The sequence below is a fragment of the Erithacus rubecula genome (genome assembly GCF_903797595.1).
Source record: "Erithacus rubecula genome assembly, chromosome: 11".
Taxonomy (NCBI): Eukaryota; Metazoa; Chordata; class Aves; order Passeriformes; family Muscicapidae; genus Erithacus; species Erithacus rubecula.
Window position 1 is genome coordinate 4,841,692 of NC_136663.1, and position 25,017 is coordinate 4,866,708.

Below are 25,017 nucleotides of genomic sequence, written 5' to 3' on the forward strand. Positions count from 1 at the left end.
CTGTCTGGCACTGGTTGCAAGTTTTTGGACTTGAGAGATCAGCAAATAGCAGAACACACTTGTCTGCCCTGCAAAACAACCACATGCTCCAGCCTTAATTATAGTCTTTAATGAGAGCCAGGCAGGCTGGGGTAGCACAGATCTGACCACTTTGGGTGAGCTTGTTGACTGATGCACGTAGCCAAATTCACAATTCCTGTTCCTCCTGTCACCCAGTGATGTTAGCTCTGTGATTTCCTCTCCAAAGCACAGCTTCCAATGCCACTTGCACATTAAATTGTGCTGATTATATTTTCCCTTTACACACAGACACTCAGTTCAAATTGTGTCAAATTTCTGTGGTGATGTTATTAATACTTGAAAACATGAATGATAAAATTCTGACAGACCTTTAATTCAAGCACCTCTTTAGGGCTTCATTTTACTTTCAGCACTGCCAAGCATTGCTTGTACAGTGAAGAGTCTGTCAGCTTTTGCATTTCTAACCATCGTCCTTTAATAATTTAAAATTACTGCCTACCTGGCTATTGAGGTCCTACTCTAATGGGAATCTGCTCCAGATGTTTACCTGTAAAAGCTTTGGCCTTTTTCATGCTAGGATAGCATTCATATAGTCCTCCATCAGGATCTCAAATAATTTTCAAGTGAAGGCAGTTAAGGGTTTGAGAGTGCACAAAATGATCCCCTGGTTTGACAGATAGGAAAACAAACAAAAGGAGAGAATTCTATTTGTCTGAAGCCTGATGGATGCAGGCTGTATTTTAAAATAGAAAACATATCTGAAGCTCCTCACAGAAGCTCAATGGTTAGTGTAATAATCTCAGGACATCTATTTTTATATCTCATGATAAAAATGTGGCATTAATGCATGTTTACATATTAGGACTAAGTACACTAGTTTATTATTTATCTATAAGGCATCTGATGGATTTGAACTGAAAGGTCAAATACTCTTAAAAGGCCTTAAAATTATTAAGAGTAGCAATGACTGGTACCATGCTCTAATTAAATGTTTTCTACAAAAGCTTATGGAAGAGTTACCATATCCACATATCCCCATAACATCCTATGGAGGGCACACACAGGTTTTGCACTAACCAATCTAAAAATTTTCCACTGTTCTAGTGCTGTTTCATATTCAAAACCCAAGATTTACTTAACAATCAGCATCAAGCTGTCACAGTTTTTTTATGCCATCTAGAAAAGCAATGCTTGTGACATCAGTGCTAAACTAATTATCTTTTTGTTTGAAGTTGTCTCCAGGTAGGCTTTTATCCTTTCCCATTTTGGATGTTCCCTGCAAATTATGCTTGTTAAGTCACGTGGCCAATTCACAGCAGTTTTGAATGACTGAAGCAATAATTATGTTTTGTTATATATGACAATTGTGACTGATATTCACAGTCAGACCTGGTTCCCTGTTGTGTAATGTAACAAACATAGAATAAAAGTCAGCCCTATTCCTAAATTGTCTGTAACATAATTATGAGACATAAAAAGTAGATGCAACAAACATTAGAAAGGTACAGAAAAGAAGTGATAATATAAATAATTACAAGAAAATTAATGTATATGTAATATAAACAAGATTATTCTCTGTTGTACAGTAAGATCTACTTAGATCTACTTAGTTTTATGAACTAACATTTTAAAGCCAAACAAAGCACAGCACTGAAAAATGATCTGTGTGACTGATACAAGAAGTGAGCTGAATTTGAGAAGGATTTTTAACAGTGTTATCCTTGCATATGTCTTTGAAAAGAAGAATGTGTCCATTTCTAATTATAGCAACATTTAACAAAAAAGCAACAAAAGTGCAGAACACAACTAAAGTAAATCAGTCTATAAATCTATCCTAGGCAGAAATGTCACAATTGCACCTAAAGTCTTCAGGTTCAGAATGAGCTACAAACACAATTAACTATTATTCTGCATATGAAAGGGCAACTGTTGTGTCCTGAGATCACTTCAGCACATGCATGAAAAGGACTGACAGTAGTCCGTAGGAAAAAATGAAAGATATATCACTTATGGTCAGATTTTAAAAAGTACCTGAGTACCAAAAATATCAATTGTTTACTTAATTTGCTCAGATACTTAACTTCAATATTCACTTTTGAAAAGTGCATCTTTCTGCTGTTTTTGTACCAATACACAAAAGTGCTCTCCTCACAGAGTATTATCTTAATTCTTCCTCCAGTTTCTGTTTTAAAGGATGAGAGTTTTCATGGAGGAACATTTTAAGACTGGATTCAATTCTTGATTACAGTCTGATTTTTTTCTCTCTTCCTTTGATCTTATAATTTAATAACCTCAATTGCTAATAATATATTTACTTAAACAACACTCTCCCAGCTGAATATTTGCACTTTTCAAATATTCCAGGCTGCAGACTGCAATTGATCTAAAACCTGTGACAGAAATGCAATGATCTTTCTTTTTCCCATGAAGAGCTCCACAGCTTTGTACAATCCAAGCCCAAAGTGCTCCCAGCCTCAGGTGAATTCTGCACACCCTGACTAATGTCTCCAGCACCAGATCACTGGATTAAGACTCTCAGATGCACAGTTTTTCTTTTGTAGGAGGGATTCTGCTTGTGACTGATGGTTTTGGCAAAGGAAAATTCATTCTGATGTCATTTGCTCTGACATGGCACAGGGGCAGAGCTGAAAACTGGCCTTCCCTTATCTATCTCATCTGTAATCTTTACAAGGATATTAGTAGTAGAAAATAACAGTATTGTGGAGACAGAAATTACTCAAAGAATAACTTCCTTATATATGAGATTTAATTCATGAATATGTGCTTCCTTTCTCAGATAAAAGACACCCATTCTTTTCTAAATATTCCAATAATACTTTCCAGATATACAGGCCAGTGCTACCAACATTTCATTGCTGTTCACAGTTGGTGCTCTGTAATTCTATGTAATTTTAATTAAAGAAGAGTTCTGACACAGTCTCCCCCTGTGTTACCATCAAGCATACAATTAACTGTGTACAATTTCTGCTGGGAACAGTCACACAGTGATTTCAGATTAATAATTTATTATTGCTTCCATATTTGTACAAAAAAAAAAAAAAGGTTGCACAGACTAAGAACAAAGCATCTCCTGAAAAAGTATATGAATTTGGAAAGTGTAGATATTAAATTTGAGGAGATCATAACTCTATTCTATGGACAATGGAGATAAATAATCCCTAGTTTTGCACTCTGAAAGTTGCATGTTGGGAAGCTCTCACTAAAGGCCCAATCAAGGAGAGCAATAAAAGCAATTTCATGCACAACCTTTCATCATCTCTTTGGTCTTGAATAAGTGATTGTTCCAGTACTTCCAATATTGAAGGTCCAATTTTTGATCTTGACTCTTCTGGCATTTTCTTCAAATTAGAATCACTATCAAAATAATAGCAGCAATTGGCTTTTTATAAACAGAAACATCTGTGCTGATGTTTTTCAGCAAGTTCCAAAAGCAGGTTTTAGTGTAACTGCCCCCACCTACTCCTTCCAGTACTTGAGAAACAATTCTAGCAGTTCTGCAGGGAGCTCCCTTGAAAGCTTCTTAACTAATATCCCTCCAAATCAAAGGAAGAAACAATACATCTGAAGTTTCTTCAAAAGCTGAAGGAAGCAATCAGAGAAATCACTGGACTACTGTCATAATGACAAAAAAAAGTGGTTTTGAATCAGAATATTCAGAAGAATTCTTCATGGGAATTTTCCCTATTCTCTCTTGCTGTTGTCTTTATTTGGAGGGACTACTGTGGCATATTATGATTTGGGTGGTGGAAGAGACTCAGGCACTTAGTAAATCAGAACAAAAGGCAATTTAATCAGATGTAAAAGTTTAAATTTAAACCTAATCTGATTTGTGTCCTGCCCAACAGAAACCCCCCAACTTTTAAAAACATATCAGCTCATACTAACTGCTTTGAATTGGTACTCAGGAGCAATTCTCCTCCAGACAAGTAGCACTATTCATATATTCAAAATTTTATTGTAAGTAGATGCATCCGTTTGCAAATACTGTTTGGAGGTGGAGGGATACCTAAAACAAAACTCCAAACAGTGTGACAATATCTAATTTTGTTGTCTCAGAGAATGGCAGAGTTTCTAACATTTTAAAACTGTTCCCTGACTTTGATGTCACTTTTGAGAATCTTGCATTTTGTTTTGAATACAGGGTGGGAATTTTTCAGTATTGTTCCAGGCAGTTATTTTTTCAAAGATTCAATCCTTTTCATGATTTAGGAAACAAAGAAATATCCATGTACCTTAACCTTCATGCTACCCAAGTTATCAAGAATCTTAATTCAAGGCCTAAGTGCTAAACAACTTTCAAATACTTTTTGAACTCAACCTTCAGACCCATCCAAAGAGAGCTGTTTGTACACTCCTTTTACGAATTAGTGGACTGGAAGAAATCAACATTTTTATGTATGTAAACAAGAAATCTTGTTTATTTTAGTATGCTGGATTTCCCTTAGCTAAGTGAACAGAAAGTTGCACTGAGCTTTCAGAAGTGTTCAGCCAAAATGAGCTCACTCTTATGTTAGTAGAAATTATGTAGAAGACACCCAGTTCAGCAGGGTCAGAATCAGAGCATTTGAGCAAATGTGTTACCATTTTCATTTCCTTTCTGCTTTTCAGACTGTTCCAAAAATAGGAATTTTTGTTACGAGCAAACCACAAAGAAACACTTGTGCCCACCTGCCCAATTCCTTATGTACAAGATGTTGCTTGAGAAACACTTTGAGAAAAAAAATTACCTCACTAAAAAAAAAAAAAAAAAAAAATTAAAAAATATTTTAAAAAATTAAAATATTGCATGTATCTTCTTTGGTGCTTTCTTGAGATAAAATGTATCTTAATATTTTTTCCAGACATTCGGGACAGTGGGGGACCTAAGCCTGTGATGGTGTATATTCACGGAGGGTCCTACATGGAAGGCACTGGAAATTTGTATGATGGCAGTGTTCTAGCAAGTTATGGGAATGTGATAGTCATCACAGTCAACTATCGCCTTGGGGTGCTGGGTAAGAAGCTTTCAGCTTTCCACTAATCCCTGCTGTCTGCAATGCAATTCATATTTTGTGTGAGAATGTACTTAAAAAAACAAAAAAAAAAGGCAGAAGAGCGACAAGTGTTTTTAAATTTTCTTTGTCGAATATAAGGTTTGTATTCTGGGGATGAGATGTAAAGATATTGCAAGTATTTTCTGGAAGAGCCTGCTGTCATGCTGCATGAAACAGGAATTCCCATTGCTGAGCTGTCCAGGCAGAAGAGTTTCTGCTTTGGGGTTTTTTTTTTTCCTTGGGTTGTTTTTTTTTTTTTGTTTGTTTGTTTATTTGGTTTTTGTTTCTTTGGTTTGATCTTGTTTGTTTCTGTGAATAACACTGATGCTTTAATTCATAGACAGGTAAATTAATTTTCAAAAATCTTTTAAGCCATAGAAGGTAGGGTTTGCTATTAGAATGAGACTTTTAACTACCATGATTTTTTCATGCTTTAAAAAAATGAAGGATGTTATGAAAATGTCTTTTTACCTGTTTGTTTTGAGCTTTTTTGTGCTTTTGAGAAGTGGTTTGGGTGTTACTCAGTACCTCCAGTATTTCTTTTCCAGAAAAAGTTACCTTTGATTGTTTCAAATCAATTCAATAGAATGTGCTCCTGCTGTTGGTAGAGGTGTGTGGTATCCTTCTTGTATTTATTAAAATAAAAATAAAAATTACTCTGCTATTTTCTCAGAGTAGTCACATGCATGATAAAGTCCACCAGCTCTTGAGACAATATGATTGTTAGGGGATTTTTCTGCATGTTTTACCAAAATATTGCATGCTAACACTCCAGAAAGGATATAATGGAAATCAGAAGAGAATACTTAACAGGTGTAAGTGTATTCCCTATAACATCTGAAAGGGTGTGACAGACCAAGTGTCATTCACAGCAGAGAATTTAATATGAAGACCAGTCAATTTTATTTTAAAATGTCTGCTACTCTGCTTTGCTTTTGGGTTGTTGGTTTTTGTTCATCATTGCTCTGTTCTTGGTGTTTTGAATTCAGTTAGTATACAGTTAGTGCATCATTTCTGCTTTGCTCATCTGGGTAATTGTCTTCCAACAGTTTAATTTTTGTTAAAAATATGACATCCTAATTTCAGGGGGAGGGAATGGATTTTGACTTTAGATTTTGAAATTTAGTCTACTGTGATTGTGTTTTACCAGGGACTGAATAATTTCTAGAGATCATAGCTATTGTTGTCTGGATTTATTCCCTTGGTACTGGAGGTTTAATTTGTGATGTAACCCTTTAAGTAAGGAAGTTCTGGTATTTTTTATGATTTTCTTCCCCCTGTTTTCCAATTATGTGACTTCAAGTCCTGGACATATATTAGTACAGCAGTTAATAATCTAATCAACATTTCAGTTTGATACCAGTGCCTGTCTTTGATGTCTCAAACAATATTTCTCTGTATTATATGCCAGTATAAAAGAAAGTATCTATTATCTGGAAGGGCTGTTTATTTTTGTGTATTATTTAGTCAGATTTCGAAGTCATTAATAATTGCTGTGTTTAAAAGGGCTAGTTGCTTGAAAGATGAAAATTAATACCCCTTTGTTGATGATAATGGGTTTTCCACTTGTAAATTGACACTGATCCCTGAAGTAACCCACAGCTAACATCTCACTGAGTTTAGGATGATTTCATTTTTGTTCATGTATTTGTGATTCTTTGGGTTTCATGGTCTTTACTGAGCCTCAACACTCAAAGAGCTGATTTTATTTGAAGTGGGACCTGTAACAGTAAAACTTCTAAAATTCTCAGCAGAATCCAGTGATTTGTATGGATACTTGACACTACTTTCTGTAAAAGGTTTGCAGGGTTTTCTTAGTAAAACCAATGCTGTTTATGTAGAAGTCATACACATCTACTGTATTTGGTGCAATCACTATCTGTCATGTATTAGATAAATAATGATGATATATGATTAAATAGGTAGTGGAGAAACAATCAGAAAAAAAAATTTGAGCAGTTTAAATTTTTTCTGCTTTTCCTTGTTTTCTAATCTACAGATGCCATCAGAGTAGGACTGTGCACAATCATAGTAGATACCAGCTTTCAACTTTGATAATTTGAAACTCTTGCTCCTCCTTGTTCCAGCAGAATGTTGCCCTTTGCAGTCACATTAAAATATGGATTTCCAAAAGCATAGGGAACAAATTCTCAGCTTCCCTTACCTGATAATATCCCAGGTGAGAGTTCCAGCTCCACTGACTGGTGCCTGTGGGACACTGGTTCCTGCCTTTACAGGCTGAAGGAAAATTTAAGGAATTATTAATCACATGAGAAGATGTAGGGATGAAATATAGCCTGTCTATTCCTTTCTATATCACCTTTATTGATCTGGTTTCTTGTATCAGACTTTTGTGGATATATATCTTTATCTTGGTGGTCTCCGTGAGTCATCTGCCATTGTTTCACCAAGATGTTGACTTTTCTCAAATAAAGAAACTGAAAATTCATTATCATTCAATAAATGTTTAGAGCTGAAAGAGTAACATTTTATTCCAGACCAATCATGATGGGCCTGTGGATGTGTTTTGATATCAGGTTCCTCACAGTACTACTATTAAGTCCACATTAGACAGCTTTTGATGAAGTTCAGATAATTTTCCTGTTTATTCTGAGTTAAAAGATCCTTTGTTTTATAGACTAATCTCCTCAAGGAGCTGTGTTGTTTGGAGATGCAAAGTTTGCTTCTAAATAAAACGTTAGAAAAATGCTTAAAAGTGGAATCCATTTGATAAAGAGAAAACAATAATAAAAATTAAAGAATGATGGAGCAAGTGCATCTAAAATAAATGTAAAAACAAAAAAAACAAACAAAAATAAAAAACAAAACCAAAATGAAATAACAAAATACACTAACCAAACAATCCAACAAAAACCCAAAGCCCTGTTGAGCTCCCTGTCCAATTTTGTCTTTGAAACAAGTCTGAAAACGAAAGTCTGTTAGAAACTGTCCTTAGATAAAGGTGAAGGAACAGAGAACTGTTTGCCCTGGGAAATTGGGGACTACTGAATAAGAAGCCATTGGAAACACACTATGTCTTCTTTAGATTCTTTCTGAATGCCAGTCTTGTGCAAGCAATTTCACCAAGAAGGAATACTGCAGAAGGATAGTGCAGATATATTTTTATGGTTCTTTTTTTTGGGAAAGGACAGATATGAAGACAAATTTGGATTCTAAACTCAGGTGAATAGGAGATGTCAAATGTTTACTTAATATATATCCACCTGGTAAAAAGCAGGAGGATTTTATTTAATTTTCATTAAGAAAATGGAAAAGATTTATAAAAGGAGTCTATTCAACATCCAGGAAAGATCATGATGGACAGATTTAATACTGCCAATGCTGTTTTCTGTGTTCTTTCTTATGAAAGGTTTATTTAGAGAAGGAGAATGCTTTGGGTCACCATTGGCTACTACTGCTTTCAGTTTCAATAGTAGAGAGAAAGGAGAGAGCTGCTTTATGCTAACTGGGAATTTGTTTCTTCATTTTATTAATTTATGCTCTTTGCTCTTGGTTATCTTTAAGCCACAGGACTTTAACAGCACTTATACAGAAAAAAAAGCATTTGTATGGAAGCTCACAAACTGAACAGGGGGAAGAAATAATGATTTAGAGAAATCTCTAGTTTGAGCACTGCTTTAAAATTCCCATTTTTTCTTCTTTAAGAGGCAATGGTTGTCCCTACAGAAACAGTAAATTTTCATTCCAGGGATCTGGGTCAAAGGTGGTAATAAATAAAAAGGAAAAGTTATCTCTATTTTGTATTTTCTGTCTGCCTTGGGAAGGCAAACATCCTAAACTTTTAGACCAAAATTCATGTCAAAATGGAAGCACACCAATGAGTGAGATTGTCCTTGTTATGCCTTCTTTAATTATATGAAATTTTCCATTTTGAGGAGGGTATAGGAACTATTACTGTCATTTAGACTTGCATTTATACTCTCACCCTCTAGTTTGAGAATATTGTCCTGGATTACTGAAGAGAAAACACTCATCCAAGTTTTCCACCACTTCAATTTTTTTTTTTTCCATTTGGTACTTTTAATGCTGCAGGTAAAGCCACTGCAGCAGACTGAAAGCTCTGATAACATTACTCAGTGCCTTATTTCCCAAAAAACTGCACTGAAATCAATCAATGGGGATCTTCAGTGCAGGGCATCCCCTTGTGACAGAGCCTGCTTGCCCATAATTTGAACTGGTGTGATGAAGAACAAGAGTACTGGAAAGGTATTTGATCCTCTTGCACAGAACTGTTTCTGAGAAAAGCTGTTCTTAGAAGTCTGTTGTGTTTTCCAGCCCAAAATTCCATTTTTCAGTAGTGTGTTGTGTGAGCCAGCTGTGCTGGGCTGCTGCATTCATGCCAAATAAAACACACATTAGTGACAGAAAACAGAACAAAGCAAAAAATACTGTCACAAAAACCCTTTCTAAACTTTTCAGTGACTTTTGGATTATGCCATAAAATATTTTGTTACTTCATGTCTGGATAGATTAGGAAAATACCTGAGGTTGGGACATGGATTTGCTGCTGTGCAGAATGATGCCAACCTGCAATCTACTGGCCAAAGAGGTGCATGAACTACAAAACCACAGCCCTGCAGAAAGAGCTGGGCAACCTGTAGCCAGCCCAGAATTTCTGCCCTCATCCACCCTGCTCTCAGCAAGGAGCTGCACATTCCCAGCAGCCCCCCCCCCCCCAAAAAAAAATTAAGCACAACCTTTCCTTATGAGCCAGTTTGTGTGCACCAGTGCTGTGGCAATTCCAGAATTTAGCCTGGTGAGCCCTTTCTTGGGATGAAGAATTATCAGCTGACCATGTGCAGGTCACAGAGATGAGAATCTATTCTAATGAAAGTTACTTCAGAGCCACTTGGAAATATCTGCCTGTTTCAGGAGTCTCATTCCATTAGGATTGACTAGAAGGTTTGGATTTTATAGTCCTCCCTTTTTAAATAGAATAACATACCATAATTTTTTTCCCATTGCTTTCAAACTAGATCTGTTTTTTTCACTGTTACTCTGATTTGTCAAATTTGTTAATTTGATTTACTTTGTATTGTCTCCATCACATAGTTTGGATGTTTGGGGGCTTTTTTTACCACCTTGTTCCTCCCTTTATTTTGACATGGTAGCACTACTGAAAATATTAAAAAGAGGATTAGGAATATGATTCAAAATAATGTATACAATTTAGATACAACACTTTCAAAAATTGCTTCATATGAAATTAAAAAGTTTTGGTCAACTTTGTAAAGATATTGTGCTGAACTAGTGTTTGGTTTCACTTTAGTATTTTTGCAAATATAGACTCTTATGTTCTTATTCTGAAACCTGGAGAGCTGTCTCTTCTGAAAAGAAGTTTTTCACTTCAGTAAAAGTGAATGCATCTCATGGCATAGTGGCTATTCAGTGAAAGTAACAGTGCAATAAGAAGGTTTATGTTAGTTAGATATCAAAGGAGATAAAAAATGTACAAAGACTCTTTTTCCTACATTGCTTAGACTGTGGGGTTTTCTTTTATAGTTCACAATTTAATATCCAGTAAAAGTGGGAAAATGTTTGATCATTAGCTTTGGTGACAAGCACATCCATTATCTTTTTATGAAACCTTAAAGGTACTGTCAGGAGATGGCATTTTATTCCAGCTTTGCTGCACCTCTAAAGGGTCTCTGATGAGCCTTTTTTCTATTATCCATTTCCTAAGATGTTTGAGTAAAAGTGATAGATGAGCAGAAGATTATTGCCTAATTAAAAATACATTACATTGAAAGTAAAGATGGAAAATTAATAGCAAAACACATCAAAATGTGCAGTCAAAAATCATTCAGGTTTTCTGAAGTGGAAGAACATGTAGGGACTGTTAATCTATAAACATTTTTAGGGACCCCTGGCAGCTTCATAAGAGTTTTCCTTTTGATATGAATGAAATTTTAATATTATAAAATTACACAGTAGAGAAGGTGTCCAGAAAGCCTGATCTGATCCCACCTTAGCCTGGGGCATCACAGTCTTGGTATGAAGCCCTCCAAATGAATTTGATTCTAGATAAATAGAAGGAGTTAATTTAGAGAGAATACTGCAGTTATCTATTCCCCCTGGTGCTGTACTTCACAAGGGCTGATTTACACATCCTTAGAATTCTAAAAATGTATTAGACAATCCTTATTTAATGTAGCAGGTAACCTCAGGGCAGCCCAGCTTGCAGGAGGCCCAAGCACAGCTCATTGAGATTTGCAGTGTCCTAATTTCATGGGTCCATTAATAGAATTAGCATTCAAATCTCAGACCTGCTGTAATTAATGATATTTTAGTGGGGGTTTTTGTGAGTTAGTGCCAGCCAGAGGGAGGTGGGGGTTGCAGTGGAGCAGAGAAAGGAAGATTTCCACGCTTGGGTCTGTGCCACCAGAATGATGAAATGGATGTGAGGTAAACAATGGGTTATTGACTGGAGATCTTTGAAGGGTCAACTGCAAAGCACAGCAGGCAAGATATTTCTGAAATGGGAACCCTGGATAAACAGCGTGCTCTTAAAATGAACCATTGCTTTTCTATTTGTGCTTTTTCTAGCACAGCCAATTGACATTATCCACCTGCTTGGATAGATGCATACACACACCAGCTTCCCTATTTTTTAGGGCACAAAGGCATAATTTTATTTGTCATTGAATAGGTTTCTCTCTTGGTACATGTACATTTTAAATAACATGTTTATTCTGATGTTTTTCATTAGGCTTCTTTTTTGGTAAACAGAAAAATAACAAATAACAAACTTTAAAACTATTCATTTTGGCATAAGAGCAGTTTGTGTCATTTCCGTCAACAAAAATTATTTTTTGGTAAGATAAATTTCCTTCATCAATATTTAATCATATAATAAAAGTATCCCAGTTTTTCTAAATAGCAGATTTATCTTTGAGAGCAGAATAAATTTCAGCATGATATTTGCAAAATTGGAAGGAAAAAGTTCTCGCTGAAGACAAGTTATAAATAACTTACTGCCTCAGAAAAAAAAAGTCAAAATCTTTGACCCTATTATCCTGCATGATGTTATTTGTAATTTTTATCATCTAGCTATGATTTGTAGCTACCCTTGCTTTGCTTCAAGTAATATCTGACTAAATTACTTTTCCACCATCACTGATCCCCATGCAAAACCTTTAATCTACTGCATTCTTAATGTTTCAGCTGTACAGTAGTGCCTGTATTTCACACTATGCCCTATCCTAAGCCTTTGATTTTTTTTGTGATGGGGTGGCAGATTTCTTGGGGAGCCAGATTTGGCCCCATCCTTAGGAGCAAACAGAATTTCAGCTGCTCTGCCTTTGCCAGGATGCCAAACTTCCCAGGAAGGGATTTGCCTGACTGTAAGCCAAGAGGTGGGGATGAATTGGGATTTTTATGCAATTTTTATCTCACTGCAGAGCATTCCCACATAGAAGCAATCCTCTGAGTCCCCAATATTCTGTTTTTCATCCCATGTAGGAAGACATTAAGAATCACTCAGCAGCTAAGTCAGGTCTGTGTCCAGCCTTGGTGGGTCAGGAACTCTGCACTCCTGAATTTTGTGCAGCTGTAATTCATGCCCAGACAAAAAGAGGTGAATGAAAATTCTTCCAACACTTATGATAGAAGCAGCAGTTCAAGTAGATGGAATATTTCTAAATTCCCAGCTGATGGCATTTAATTACATATATTAAAATAGTTTTCTGAAGCTTAAATTAAGCACTTCTGTATACTGTGGGGCATTGGAAGCAACAGATAACTTGACAGGATTTCCATTGCAAATATTGCTCTCATTTTTCACACATTTCAATTGCATAAAATTCCTCATTTTATGGGGTTTTTTCGTGTGCAAATTAGTTTACATATATGGGTACTAGCTCAAATATTATTCTGATACTTCCTTGATGTAGTACCTCCTGATATTTTTGAGTCAGTTGAACAAGAGCTGTATTTTAAGGTTGTAGCAGCACTTTTTAATGGTTAAAAAGAGTAATGTGAACAATAGATCTAGAGGTACAAAACTCTCTTGGCAGCAGTAGTGGCAAGAGAGAGCCCTAAATTTTTTCCTCTATTTAATGTGTGATCCATTTATAAATACCTGTCTCAGCCAACCTAGAAAATACTACAATAAAAATGTTGCAATTTGCATTACCTTCTAATGGAGAATATATAGGAGACTGCATTGTTTGATACACTAATTTCTTATATCCCAAGATGTACTGGCAAATAAATATTATTTTGGCAAAAACTGTATTTCAATACATTATTGCATGAAAAACTGTTAGGTGAAGGTCTCTAAAAGGCCAGAGGAAATGTTGTATATTGGTTAATATCCCTTGTTAAGCAAAGTATGAAAATTGCCTTCCAGCAAATGTAAATTCTAGATACCAATGCATTTGTAAAAGTATTTTGAATATATCTTATGTTGTATATGTTACAAGCTAAAAATATTTTTGAGAAAAGAAAGATCACTTACACACTTTAATTAAGAACTTGAAATATATCCTCCATGTTTCAGGGGGTTTATTGCTTGAGAAATCAATCTTACTGGCATTTTTCATTGTTCTGCAGTAATTTTTCACTATTTTTTCAAGATCCTAATGAAACAGAATGAAAGAGAGTTGAGCAGTCTTTGTATGGGAGACTCACTACACATTCAAAAGTTCTACTGATTTTAAATTTTTTTTTTCCGTATTTTTTGTCAGGTCATGGATGTTTGTATTTGTGAAATCTCCCTCACTCATTACAATTTGTTCATTTTCCCAAGGCTTTCCACCAGGATTGTGGTTGAGGGACCTTAAATTGCCATAGGTATACTGACAAATTCTTTACTATTAATTTTACTATTGAAGAATGAATTGTTCAGTACAGGAAAAAAAAAATAAAAGAAAGGAGGCAGAGCACCATATAGCTCCAAATAATTTCAAAAAGATTAGGCAAACATATCCCTAAGCTGTTTTGTTTATTTAGATTCCAACATCCCAAGAGTTTGGTAAGCACTTGTGCCATCTCACTGATTCCAACAGGAAACACACATTGAAATGAATTTCTTCCCAAAATATTTGTTTCCATTTCTATTTCTTGGTGTGGTTTATTGCACTTTAATAGATTTGCTTCTCTGGCTGAGATTTTCCTTCCAGCTCCAGGTAAATGCTGTCTCCAGTGGGGATGGGTTTGCATTTCATCCGTGAGGTTTTTCTCAATCAGTGGCACCACAGGGTGTCCTTCACTGGCCCCCTGTGTGCTGTGGGGCCAAAGGCCAGCAGCTTTCAGCTTCCCATGAACCATATTAATGACCCTGTAAAATGCACTCCTGAGCACCCTGGGGGTGTTATAATTACTCACTTCATTATTACATGCCTCTTGAAAAATGTTCTCTAAATATTTTCCTTTTGCCATTATATAGTTCCTAACAAGGATGGCTAAATTATGGTGGGGTGGACTGAAAGGGAAGTGTTCACATTAAAAGGAATATTAACTTTCTCCCCACCATTGTTTTCTGATCATTTACTTCTCCTATGGGGAAAGACTGAGAGAATTTGTTCAGCCTTTAGCTCTGAAGCCTTCAGAGTGACCTGAGTGTGGCCTGCCAGCACCTGAAAGAGCTCCAGAAATGGACAGAGACTTTTTAAAAGGGTCTGGAATGAAAGAATAAGGGAAAATGGCTTCAAGATGAGAGGAGGTTTATATCAGATATCAGAAAAAAAAATTGTTCCCTGTGAGAGTGGTGAGTCCCTGGCACAGGGGATCCAGAGCAGCTGTGGATGCCCCATCCCTGGACATGTCCATGGACAGGCTGGATGGGGTTTGGAGCAACCTGGGATAGTGGAAGGTGCTCCTGCCCATGGTAGGGGATGGAACTAAATGATATTTAAAGTTCATTCCAACCCAAACTATTCTATGATTCTATTACTTAAAATTTTCTCTTTTGATAATTAAGGGCTTTCACATCCTGTGTGTTCAAGGCTTAAAGCTGAGTTTCTTTCATCACTGAGTTTCTCTATTATTGTACTTGATAGCTATTAGCATGCACATTGTTTGGATTTTGGTTATCATTAGGTTCTTTAATTACTATTAAAGATAACTTAAAATGGAAATGTACTCACTATTTCATTTATTTTCTTTCTGATAACAAAGAAATCTCTTGACTACTACCTTGCTAGCACAGAGCTTTTCTAATGTGGGTTCCCTCCAGCAGAAGATGTGCTTTAAAAATGTTATTGATAAATATTACCTGCATTTTCCAGCAACCACAAAGTTCAACATCTGTGGTAGTGCCTGAATTTCATCTTTGCAGTTTTTTCTGGGTAGATGCTGTAGAAGTAGTGATCACAATTTCAAATTTAAGGTTCTATTATGAAATGGCTTTAAAACAATGCACACATTTCCTTTCCTTTCCCCCTCATAAGTGCATAATGTTGCTTTTTCATCCTTTCAAAGTTCCATATAGTTGTTGGCTGGTTTCTTTTTATAAATATTTCATAAGTAGTGTTTTGATCTCTGGTTCAAATTCAGTCATGGCAGCAGATGTTCTTGTTGATAGGTTGCTTTTGAAAGTGTTGTGTACAAACAAATTTACAAACAGGAGTGTATTCAGTAGGTGTAGTGGAACTGATAATACTGAGAATGTATTATGGAGAATAAATTCTCAGTTTTGCCCTTTTTTTTTGTTTCTCCTGCCTTGGGCACCAATGAAAACTGGCTCCATATGTTTGTTCCTCTCTCTTACTCCCACTCTTCTAAGCTCACCTCTGTGGCTCATCATTCCTGAGGTCTGCAGTGCTCCAGAAAGACTCTGAACAAATTCTGGATATTGCATTCAGAATACGTGAGTCTTGCTCTGCTTTTATATGGTTCCCTAAGAACCATAGAACTCCCTAAGAACTCCAACAAAACAACTTTGAAAAATGAGCCCAAGGGTTTATTTCCCATTAATGACTGAATGCTGGCATTTGGATGATGGAAATAGATACATTCCTTTGTGTGACTATACAGATGAGAGCTTTTGTCATGAGATTGTGCTTTTCATTTATACGAGCTCTCAGTTTTCTGCTGCTAAAACTTGTTCGTCCTTCAAAAGCTTTTCCCATCACATTCTCTGTAGTTTCTTAGTGCTTCCTCCCAGGAGATCTCTATGATTTAGGTAAAGATAATCAATCTCACTGAAAGAAACAAAATTACTTGTGAGGATCAATGTGTGCTAACAGTCAGTTGTTGTTCAAGTCATCCTGCAAAGTTGCAGAACTCAACAGAAACATATTCAGAACCTGTTTCTTAACTTCTCCCTGCCAAGTGAGCTATATGCAAAAAGCCAAGAGAAATTAAAACAAGCATGTGAAGGGGTGTGGCTTTCACTGGCTTCAATGTGAGTTTATAGAGAATGAGGAAGATTTAAAAAAACAACCTGACAGTCTTGGTGGCATCCAGTAAAAGCACAAGTGGCAGTGGGCACCAAGTATATAGGAAAGTCCAAAAATAAAATCCTTGTTTATTCTGAGGGTGGTCAGATGCTGGATCAGGTTGCCCAGAGAGGCTGGGGAGTCTCCAGTGCAGGTAGATATTCAAACCCTACCTGGCCACAGACCTGAGTAACCTGATTTACTTGGCCCTGGTCCAGCAGGGGAGGTGTTGAACCAAAATCCCCACAGGTCCCAGCTACCCAAAGGCTGTGATTCTGTGATCCTAAGGCAGAGCAGTGGGTCACAAGTACTGTGAGGGAGCAGATAAATTATTCTCTAGACATCTACCTGGCATTTTAACACCTGATTATCTTCATAAAACTTCTCTCTGCATAGTCTGGGCTTGCCTGAAAATGAATTAGCCCATTATAGTTGTCATAGGCAAAAAAAAAAAAAATAAAAAAAAGTAACAAACTTTTCTGCAAAGCAATAACCACACTACTACCTTTTTTTTTTTTTTTTTTTTTTTTTTTTTTTTTTTTTTTTTTTTTTTTTTTTCTGACACCAGTAGATGTATCATCTCCTCACATGTGCTAAGGTTTCAGCCTGTGGCTCAGGGGCACAGGAGGCATTTCTTATTCTACCATCCCAAAGGAAAAACCTGGCTGTGTTTTGACAGCCTGGCAGTGAGAGATAATGATCTGTCTCCTGAAAACTTAACCAGGCTTAGAGGTGCAGAAACTTTTTCACACCTAAGCCTTTCCAGGTCTTTTGGTAAATCCTGCCCTTACTCTGGCATTACCCAAGAACTGAGCAGGGGGGGGAGGTGGGTAAGAATCAAATGGTCACAGGTTAAATCATGCAAAGTCTTGTGTTGCAGCTTTCTCTGCTGAATTTGAGTTTTCAGGAATGGAGCTCCTGATTTTAAGGAATCCTAAAATTGCCTGCAAATTACGAGACAATGGAAGACTACATTTTCTCTGCCTTGTCTTTTTTTCCTCTTAGGAAAGGATCCAGTGTAAGCTGGATGTTGGCTTGTTTTTTAGCTTGGTGCCATTTATTTAGGTTCAGCCCCCACTGTCATCTTGGGGTTTTTTTCTTTGTTTTTGTCAATCCTGGGTGTTTCTTCTGTGCTGTCACTCATCTCACTGTTCATTTTCCAGACAATTTGGCAATTCCTGAGGACATATTTTTTCACATCTCTTGATGCATATTGAAAAATCACATGTTGATAAAGACCAATTTCTTAAGTAAAATTTGCCTGTGCTACGGATGAATACATCGCTTAAGGTACATTAGTGAAATTCTAAAACCTTACTTTTGGAAGCTGATCATACACTAAAAGCAGCAAAAAGAAAAAAAAATTAAATTGCCAATTACAGCTAATAGCTTGCTGCAATTGACATGAATAAAGCAGATTGAAGGTACTTTTAAAAGCAGCTTCTCAGTAAATCCAAGTAGTGAAATGTTTTGGAATGGAGGTTAAATATCCTGTGCCTAACAACTTGTAGAACCCAGAAATCTGTTTTAGAGACATCCTTGGGGATTTCTCTGTAAGAATACAACTGATAAATGGGTTTGTTTTCCCTTGAGAGTGTTTACATATATCTGATATTATTTGCTGCATCTCCTAAAAAAATCCTCCCCCAAAAATTTTAGTTTTAAAAGACTGCAAGAAAATATAACCCAGTGCTACTGACAATTATAATTTCATTAAGTCTTTTCAATATTATGGACTCTTCAAACAACAATATTTCTAAGGTGAATCAAACAAGTTGAAGTACTTTTTCTGGAAGTTGAAAATGTATTGTGTATATTAATTCACTCATTTTTCAGAAGGAATATCATAGTAGATTTAAAGATGGAAGAGTTTTAAGAAGAACAAAGAGCTTGTTATACTATGATAAGTAAAGAAGTAAAGATGACTCACCTTTCTGAACATTTTTTATATATGTATTTCTCAGCACTGTGTAAAGCACAGATGAAAGGTTAAGGGAGTAATAAACAAAGCTGGAATGTGATTTTGATGGGTTAGCTGCACTTTGATCCTCAGACTATAAAACTGCTACCTGGGTCAGAGCTAACACTCAGCAGGACAAACAATCACTTGTTTGCTGCACTATAAAAATCACAATTCCTTTTTCCATGCAATGCCAGCAAACATTCTGTGGCACTAAAAGATGGAAAGGGAGAATGTAGGAGTTTTAGCAATTTGTGTAATTGAAAGCAACTTTAAACGTGCTAAAGTTTACTTTAAAGTTCTCTGGTCTTTAACCAATAGCACTATAGGAATGGATTTGCAGCAAATACTGAGCAACTTTAATGATATCAAAAATACTAAAAATACATGAAATTATTTAAAACCATGAATGAAATTGTAGGTTATGTGGTACCTTGAAAAAGAGCAAAATCTGTGCTGCTTTTATTTCAGTTACATTTCCTACTGCACCAAACTGTTCTGCCTTATCATTCCACAGAAACATTGAATATCCTGAGTTGGAAGGGACCCACAAGAATCATCAGTCCAACTCCTGATCCTGCTCAGGACAGTCCAAATTTCCATTTTCTCCTCCTCATTCTTTCCTTTAATTAGTTGTCTACTTCTTTTTAAGTTTCTTGGTTTCCCTGGTGTTTTCCAAGCACAATTCACATGCTCTCAGATGTGGAGCTGTGCCATTCCTGTCCCTGGGATGCTCAAAAAGAGCTGGAGCTGTGGCACTTGGGGATGTGGGTTAGTGGAACATGGCAGGGTTGGGGTAATGGTTGGATCTGATTATCCTGGAGGTCTCTTCCAGCCTTAAATATTCTGTGATTTGCATACAGTTCCACAGTTCACATCAGCCTGAAGAAGAGAGTCTGAGATAACAGGAAATTTACCTCAGGAGCATGATAGAGAGAGTACAGGAGGAAATCTAGATCCTTTAAAAAACCATGGGTTTGATGCTTCCTTTCTTTTGGTGTGCCTGGCCTTTGTTGCTAAAACAGTTTTTGTGGGTTTATAACCTCTATGATTTCTGTTGGTCCTGATTAACTATAAATATGAGTAGTTCTGCTGATTGCAGTTAAGTTGCTTACATGGATAAAATTAATGTGGGATAGATTTTTATTGAGTCTGACTCCTGGAGTATACAGCTAAGAAAACAGTGAAAGTTTACTTTTAAGGAAACTGGAAAATAAATATTTTCCCCTTGGTATGATTTCCTCTTGACCCATATTTGGCTGATCAATTGTAAAATAAATATCAGTAATTCTAAGGACACATATTGTTCTTGATTATGTTAATAAAGCCATTCTAGTACTTTACAGGATCACAATGCTAAAAATTTTCACGTTTTAAATATACAAAACCCAACTATTGCAAACAATTCTTTTTCCAAAGAAAACTACACCCATATTGACCTTTTTATGAACAAGATAGTCACACTATTATTACATTAGTCACAGTATTATTACATACTTTGAGTAGGGTTATCACAAATGCATAGATTGTGCTTAAAAGTGTGACCATTTCTTTTAATTATGTCCTTGATTCTAGCAAATTTCAGGCAATAAAAAGCTCATTAATTTTAATTGTGTTGGATCAAGCCCCATATTTGTAATGTGATGTAATTGTCCACTGCATTCCTGACATCTGGCAATAAAATTCCTGATCATAAAGCACTAGATTATATTTATTGATGCAGGATTAGCCATCAGGCAATGGTTAGTCAGGAACAAAAAGCTATTCAGAGAATTCCCTCATCAATGATTAAAAAATTAAGTCAGAATATACATTTATTTATATTTATTAAAAAGTTACATAGCCCCTTTCACAATGATATCAATGTAAAGCAGATAAAAGCTGTTGCTCCTGACAAAACAACTCCATTTCAATCTGTTAGAGGTTGAAGGATATGCATATTTATTCCTTTATTATTTTTCTCTTCAGAGATTTCCACCACTGAAAATTTGACTAGCAGGAAAGAACTGATATGCCACAAGTTTGAGCTGGCATGTTGTATCACAATGCTGGGATATGCATTTCTACCTTGATTTATCTGGTAAAAAAAAAAAAAATTAGTGTCCTTTACAATTATTTCCAAAAGAATGGAAATTCCCAGATTGATAAAACTACTCTGGATTACTCAAATGCCACCGCATGCTATTTATCAGTTTGCTAATTATATCTGACTAATTAATTAATTAATGACTTTCTCTTTGATTGATTACAGACAGATTGATGGAGCTTATGACTCTGAGACTTCCAATAGTGTAGCTGTGCACAGTCCAAATATTTGGTTTCTGGGATGCAAGAGGAGATGAAGATGATTTACCTCACTTCACCCTTTCCATCTCGATGGCATTTCTCTTGTCCCTCAGCCAGGGAACTCTGGCCTGTGCACACTGAGCAGAGCCCAGGAGGGGAAGGATTACCACTCACTCCTCTCTTGTTTTACACCCAAGAGCAGGTGGTTGTGGCATTTTCCCTTCCCTTGGTGCTCCAGCCAGCACAAGGCACTTTGCAGCAGTGAGTGCACAGCACTTAGAGCTGCTGTGGCATCACACACCCTCAGAGAATCCATTCCAGGGCTCTTGTCAAGGAGCTCAGGAGCTCTGCTCAATTGTGTGACATGCAGGGAACTCATAAAGGACCTGTGTCAATCTGAAAGGCAGAGCCTACTGTGTCCTGTCTAGAGCAGCATTGGAAGAGAGATCAAAAATCTGGCATCGTGATCCATTTGGTTTTCAGGAAGCTTAAACTCTTGTCCTTCACATAAAAAAACCTAAATCAAATAAAATACAGCTAATTGTGTATTCTCCTCCCTCTGCTGAATAGCTCATCAAAATCTTTAAAAAGTAAATAATGATGGTTGAAAAAAGTGACTCAATAACTTATTTAAGCAGTTTAACCTGCTGTAAGTTTTTATGAGACTAACCTTTTTTTGCTACTTCTTTTCAGACTCTAGTTTCACATCTGATTTGTATTAACAGAAAACGGAAAATGCAAATTTGCAGTCGAGTAGTTTTTCCAGGGAGTCCTGTTGCTGTACAGCTTTTGATAGTATTTTCAGGAACTGACTATGCCAGTATTTCTATTTTTGTTTTAGAGAATAATTAAATTGTAATGCATAAGGCTATCTAAAATTTTATCACTGAAGTAAGTAGCCAAAGTCACATGTTATTGCATGAGTGATGGAGCAGAGGAAATTGAACAGTAATATTGGAATTATTCTTTAATTTATCTTAGATTCATTTCTGTTTCTGAGCTATATGGTTCCTAGAGACAAGCTGAGGAAGGTGAATGTAACAAGGCTGTTTACACCTGACACTCAATGGCAGATGTGGCTTGATGTCACTGGTTTTGGTTTGAAAGTGTGGTGTTTCTTTCAATGCCTCCTTTTCTTCTCCTCATCCCAACCATTTTTAGCTCTCCTTTTAGATCATACAAGATCTGCATCTGAGAATAAAGGTTCTTCCACCCCCATCTGCATCAGTTCAGTAAATCTAGGTGTCATCTGCCTAACAGCATAATGAGCAGTAATAACTCATAATGACCATAATGAGCACTAACAGCTGAACATGTCAAATATACTGGAAAAAAGAATAGTTCCCTCTGGGACTCCAGCCTCCTCAAAGTGGAGGTACAAAGTGCTCCTGCAGATAGCTGTGAACTACTGAACTGCAGTGCAACCACAGGTTGTTCCAAAAAATCATTCCTAGAGGGAGACAGCTTTTGTTGACATTTTTTGACATTATATTCATGATGAAGTTAGATTTCTCTGAGAATTATGAAACAAAACAGCTGTTTAAGTTTCTAACCAAACCTGAAGGACAAGTTCTTTCCATCAGGGCAGAACCACAGTGCAGATCTCACCCTGGGCACAGGGCAGGACAATGATTTGGCTTCTGGTTAAGGTGGGACCAAATTTTATGAGAGCAGCTGAGGCATTTAAGGTAAGATGTGACCCAAATTGTTATTGGTTTATTCTGTGTCTATAGAGCAAGGTCTTGGGAGGAACTGGAATCAGGTAGGCTGTCTGCCATTCCCACTAGTGTTTGCAGCTACAGATGTCCCAAATTAATTTACTTGATTTATCTTGCACAAAAGTTTGTTAATTTTGCAATTTTAATATTTTTGGCCTCTGGGAATATTCTGACATTTTGTATGAGGTTTATTTTTTGTTGGGTTTTTGTTATTTTTGTTTTTGTGTTGTTTTTTGTTTGTTTGTTTGTTTGTTTGTTTTGGATTTTTGCTTGGTTTTGCTGATGCACCACAGGAAAATATTTCTATATTTACCTGTAAAATTAAACTGTTACAGATATCATCATGTTCCCCTTGATACTGGCTGATGTTCTATGCAGGAAATAGTAACAGCAGCACCACTTTCTTGTAAAATGAGCTTTTAAACCTCTGTAAAAATTCATCTATATTTTTATCCATTATATTCTACTCTTTATGTGTGAAAAATTGTATATCAGACTATGAAAATGAAATGAAGCACCCAAGTTTCTGTCTCATGATAAACAGTGAGAGAAACTGTAGGAAACTTTGGGATGTGTTATCAATTGTATCTTCAAGCAGATTCAAAGACGTTACTGAAATAAGGCTCTTGCCTAAAATTGATGCAATGTTCTTTAGCTGAAGTACTCATCAAGTTTTTAAGTGCATGCATATTTTTCTCAGTAAGTGGTCCAGTTTGTTTCATCTCAGTTAATTGCAGTCATGTGGATAGGTTTTCCACATCAGAGCCTGAGAGTCTGAGAGTATCAATATTTATCAAACAACAGGGAAACATAAGGAAATATAAGGAAACATTAAAAAATTGTTGCTTTACTAATCAGCAAGTAAAGTTAGTCCAAATGTCATAATCTCCTAAACAGTCAGTGTGAACTGATACTAAATAAATTCATCCTGAGAACAGCAGCTGACTGCACTGGGTTTGGAAAACAACTCTCATGAAATCTGTGTAGGTGGAGACTTTTTCAAGCAATGCCAGTCTATTGTTTCTGTAATAGGAAAAATTATGGCTGATCTCAAAACCATTTTTCTTTTCTTAGCTGGTATGTAGAAGAAGAAATCAGAAACTTCTCCAAATGCCAAGAGAGAAAGTTCTCTAAATAATGAGAATTATTTTCTATAGAATAATCACTATATGTGCAAGGTTATACTTAATTAGGTCAGTCACAGAAAGAGTCCTGTAAGACAATGTGACTCCTCTGTGCTGAGCACAGAAAATGTCTCTGTACTTGAATATAGAGTTTTATATGTTTCTGTATGTGCATGCATTCAGGCACACACATTTTTTACAGTTATTATGTAGCAGTGCTTGGTATATACTTGATGTGTCACATCATATTATGAAACATATTTAATCTTTACTATTTCATTTTAAAATATTTATCGGCCCTCAATCCCAGATGAGATGCAAAAAAAAAGAGACTTTCCAAGTGTCAGGCCCTGAGTCCATGAGAAGCAAAGAGGGCTATCATGGAATGACAGAAGGTTTGGGTTAAAAAGGATCTTAAATGTAATTTAGTTCCAACTCTCAAATGGGCAGGTACACCAGGTTACTCAGAGCCCCATCCAACCTGATTTTGATCATTTCCAGGATGGGAAGCTTCTTTGGGCAACCCATGCTAGTGCCTCACCAACCTCACAGGAATGAATTTCCTCCTAAAATCCATCTAAACCTGCTCTCCTCCAGCTTAAGGCCAGTGCCCCTTGCCCTGTCACCCCAAGCCCCTGTCCCTAGCCCCTCTCCACTCTCAGCACTGCAAGGGGCTCCAAGGTCTCCCTGGAGTCTCCTCCAACTGAACAACCCCAAATAAATCTATTTCCATAGCTGAGGTGCTCTGGAATCCTCAGTGTCCTTTCCCTGGATCCCTTCCAACAGCTGATGTTGTTAATGTCCCTCCCATTGCAGTCAACGACCAAACCCTCTGCAAACACTGGCTCCAAAGAGCCTCTGCCAGGCTGAGCAGAGCCTGCCACTGCTCCAGAAAGCTCATGTGCTGCTTTTGCAAATCCCTCAGCTGAGGAGAAGATAAAATATAATTTTCAGGAAATGGGGACTATTGAAGAAAAAAATATTTTTAGTCTTTCAGTCAGTCAGAGAAGGATGTCTTTTAGAATTGTATTTAATTTATAATTAAACTTATGATTTGTAAAAGAAGTGTGGGTTCATCTATAATATAAATAAGGTATTTTAAGTGAAATAATATATGTTGGGAGGTTTCAAATGTTTGCTATGACTTTTTCTTTTTTTTTTTTTTTAACCCCTTCAAAGGTAAAAATCTGCTTCAGAGCAGTTTTTCACACACTCTTGATTCTGACCAGGAAAGGATTTCTTATTATAGTGTCCTATTTCTGAATCATACATGGACTAGGAATACATAAAAGTGAAAAGGGTTTTGAGGGATTAGTAAAAATGGATGAAGTGGATTCCCAGCTACAACCAAGTTTTGCTTTGTGCCTTCAAATTACTTGAAATGTAAAAAATCTATCCTACAGCAGCTAGTGACCAGTCTCTGAAATATCAGTCATTGCCAATGGACAAGTG

At 36.4% G+C, this 25,017-nt stretch overlaps 1 protein-coding gene across 10 annotated transcripts in view; it reads left to right on the forward strand.

Moving 5' to 3' along the window:
- Positions 1-25,017, forward strand: part of NLGN1 (neuroligin 1) — a 416,745-nt gene that overhangs the window by 223,672 nt on the left and 168,056 nt on the right. For all 10 annotated transcript variants that reach the window (XM_079315493.1, XM_079315491.1, XM_079315494.1 and 7 more), the window contains one exon: positions 4,884-5,036. In XM_079315493.1, the coding sequence (XP_079171619.1) occupies positions 4,884-5,036 (153 nt within the window). The remainder of the gene's footprint in view (positions 1-4,883; positions 5,037-25,017) is intronic.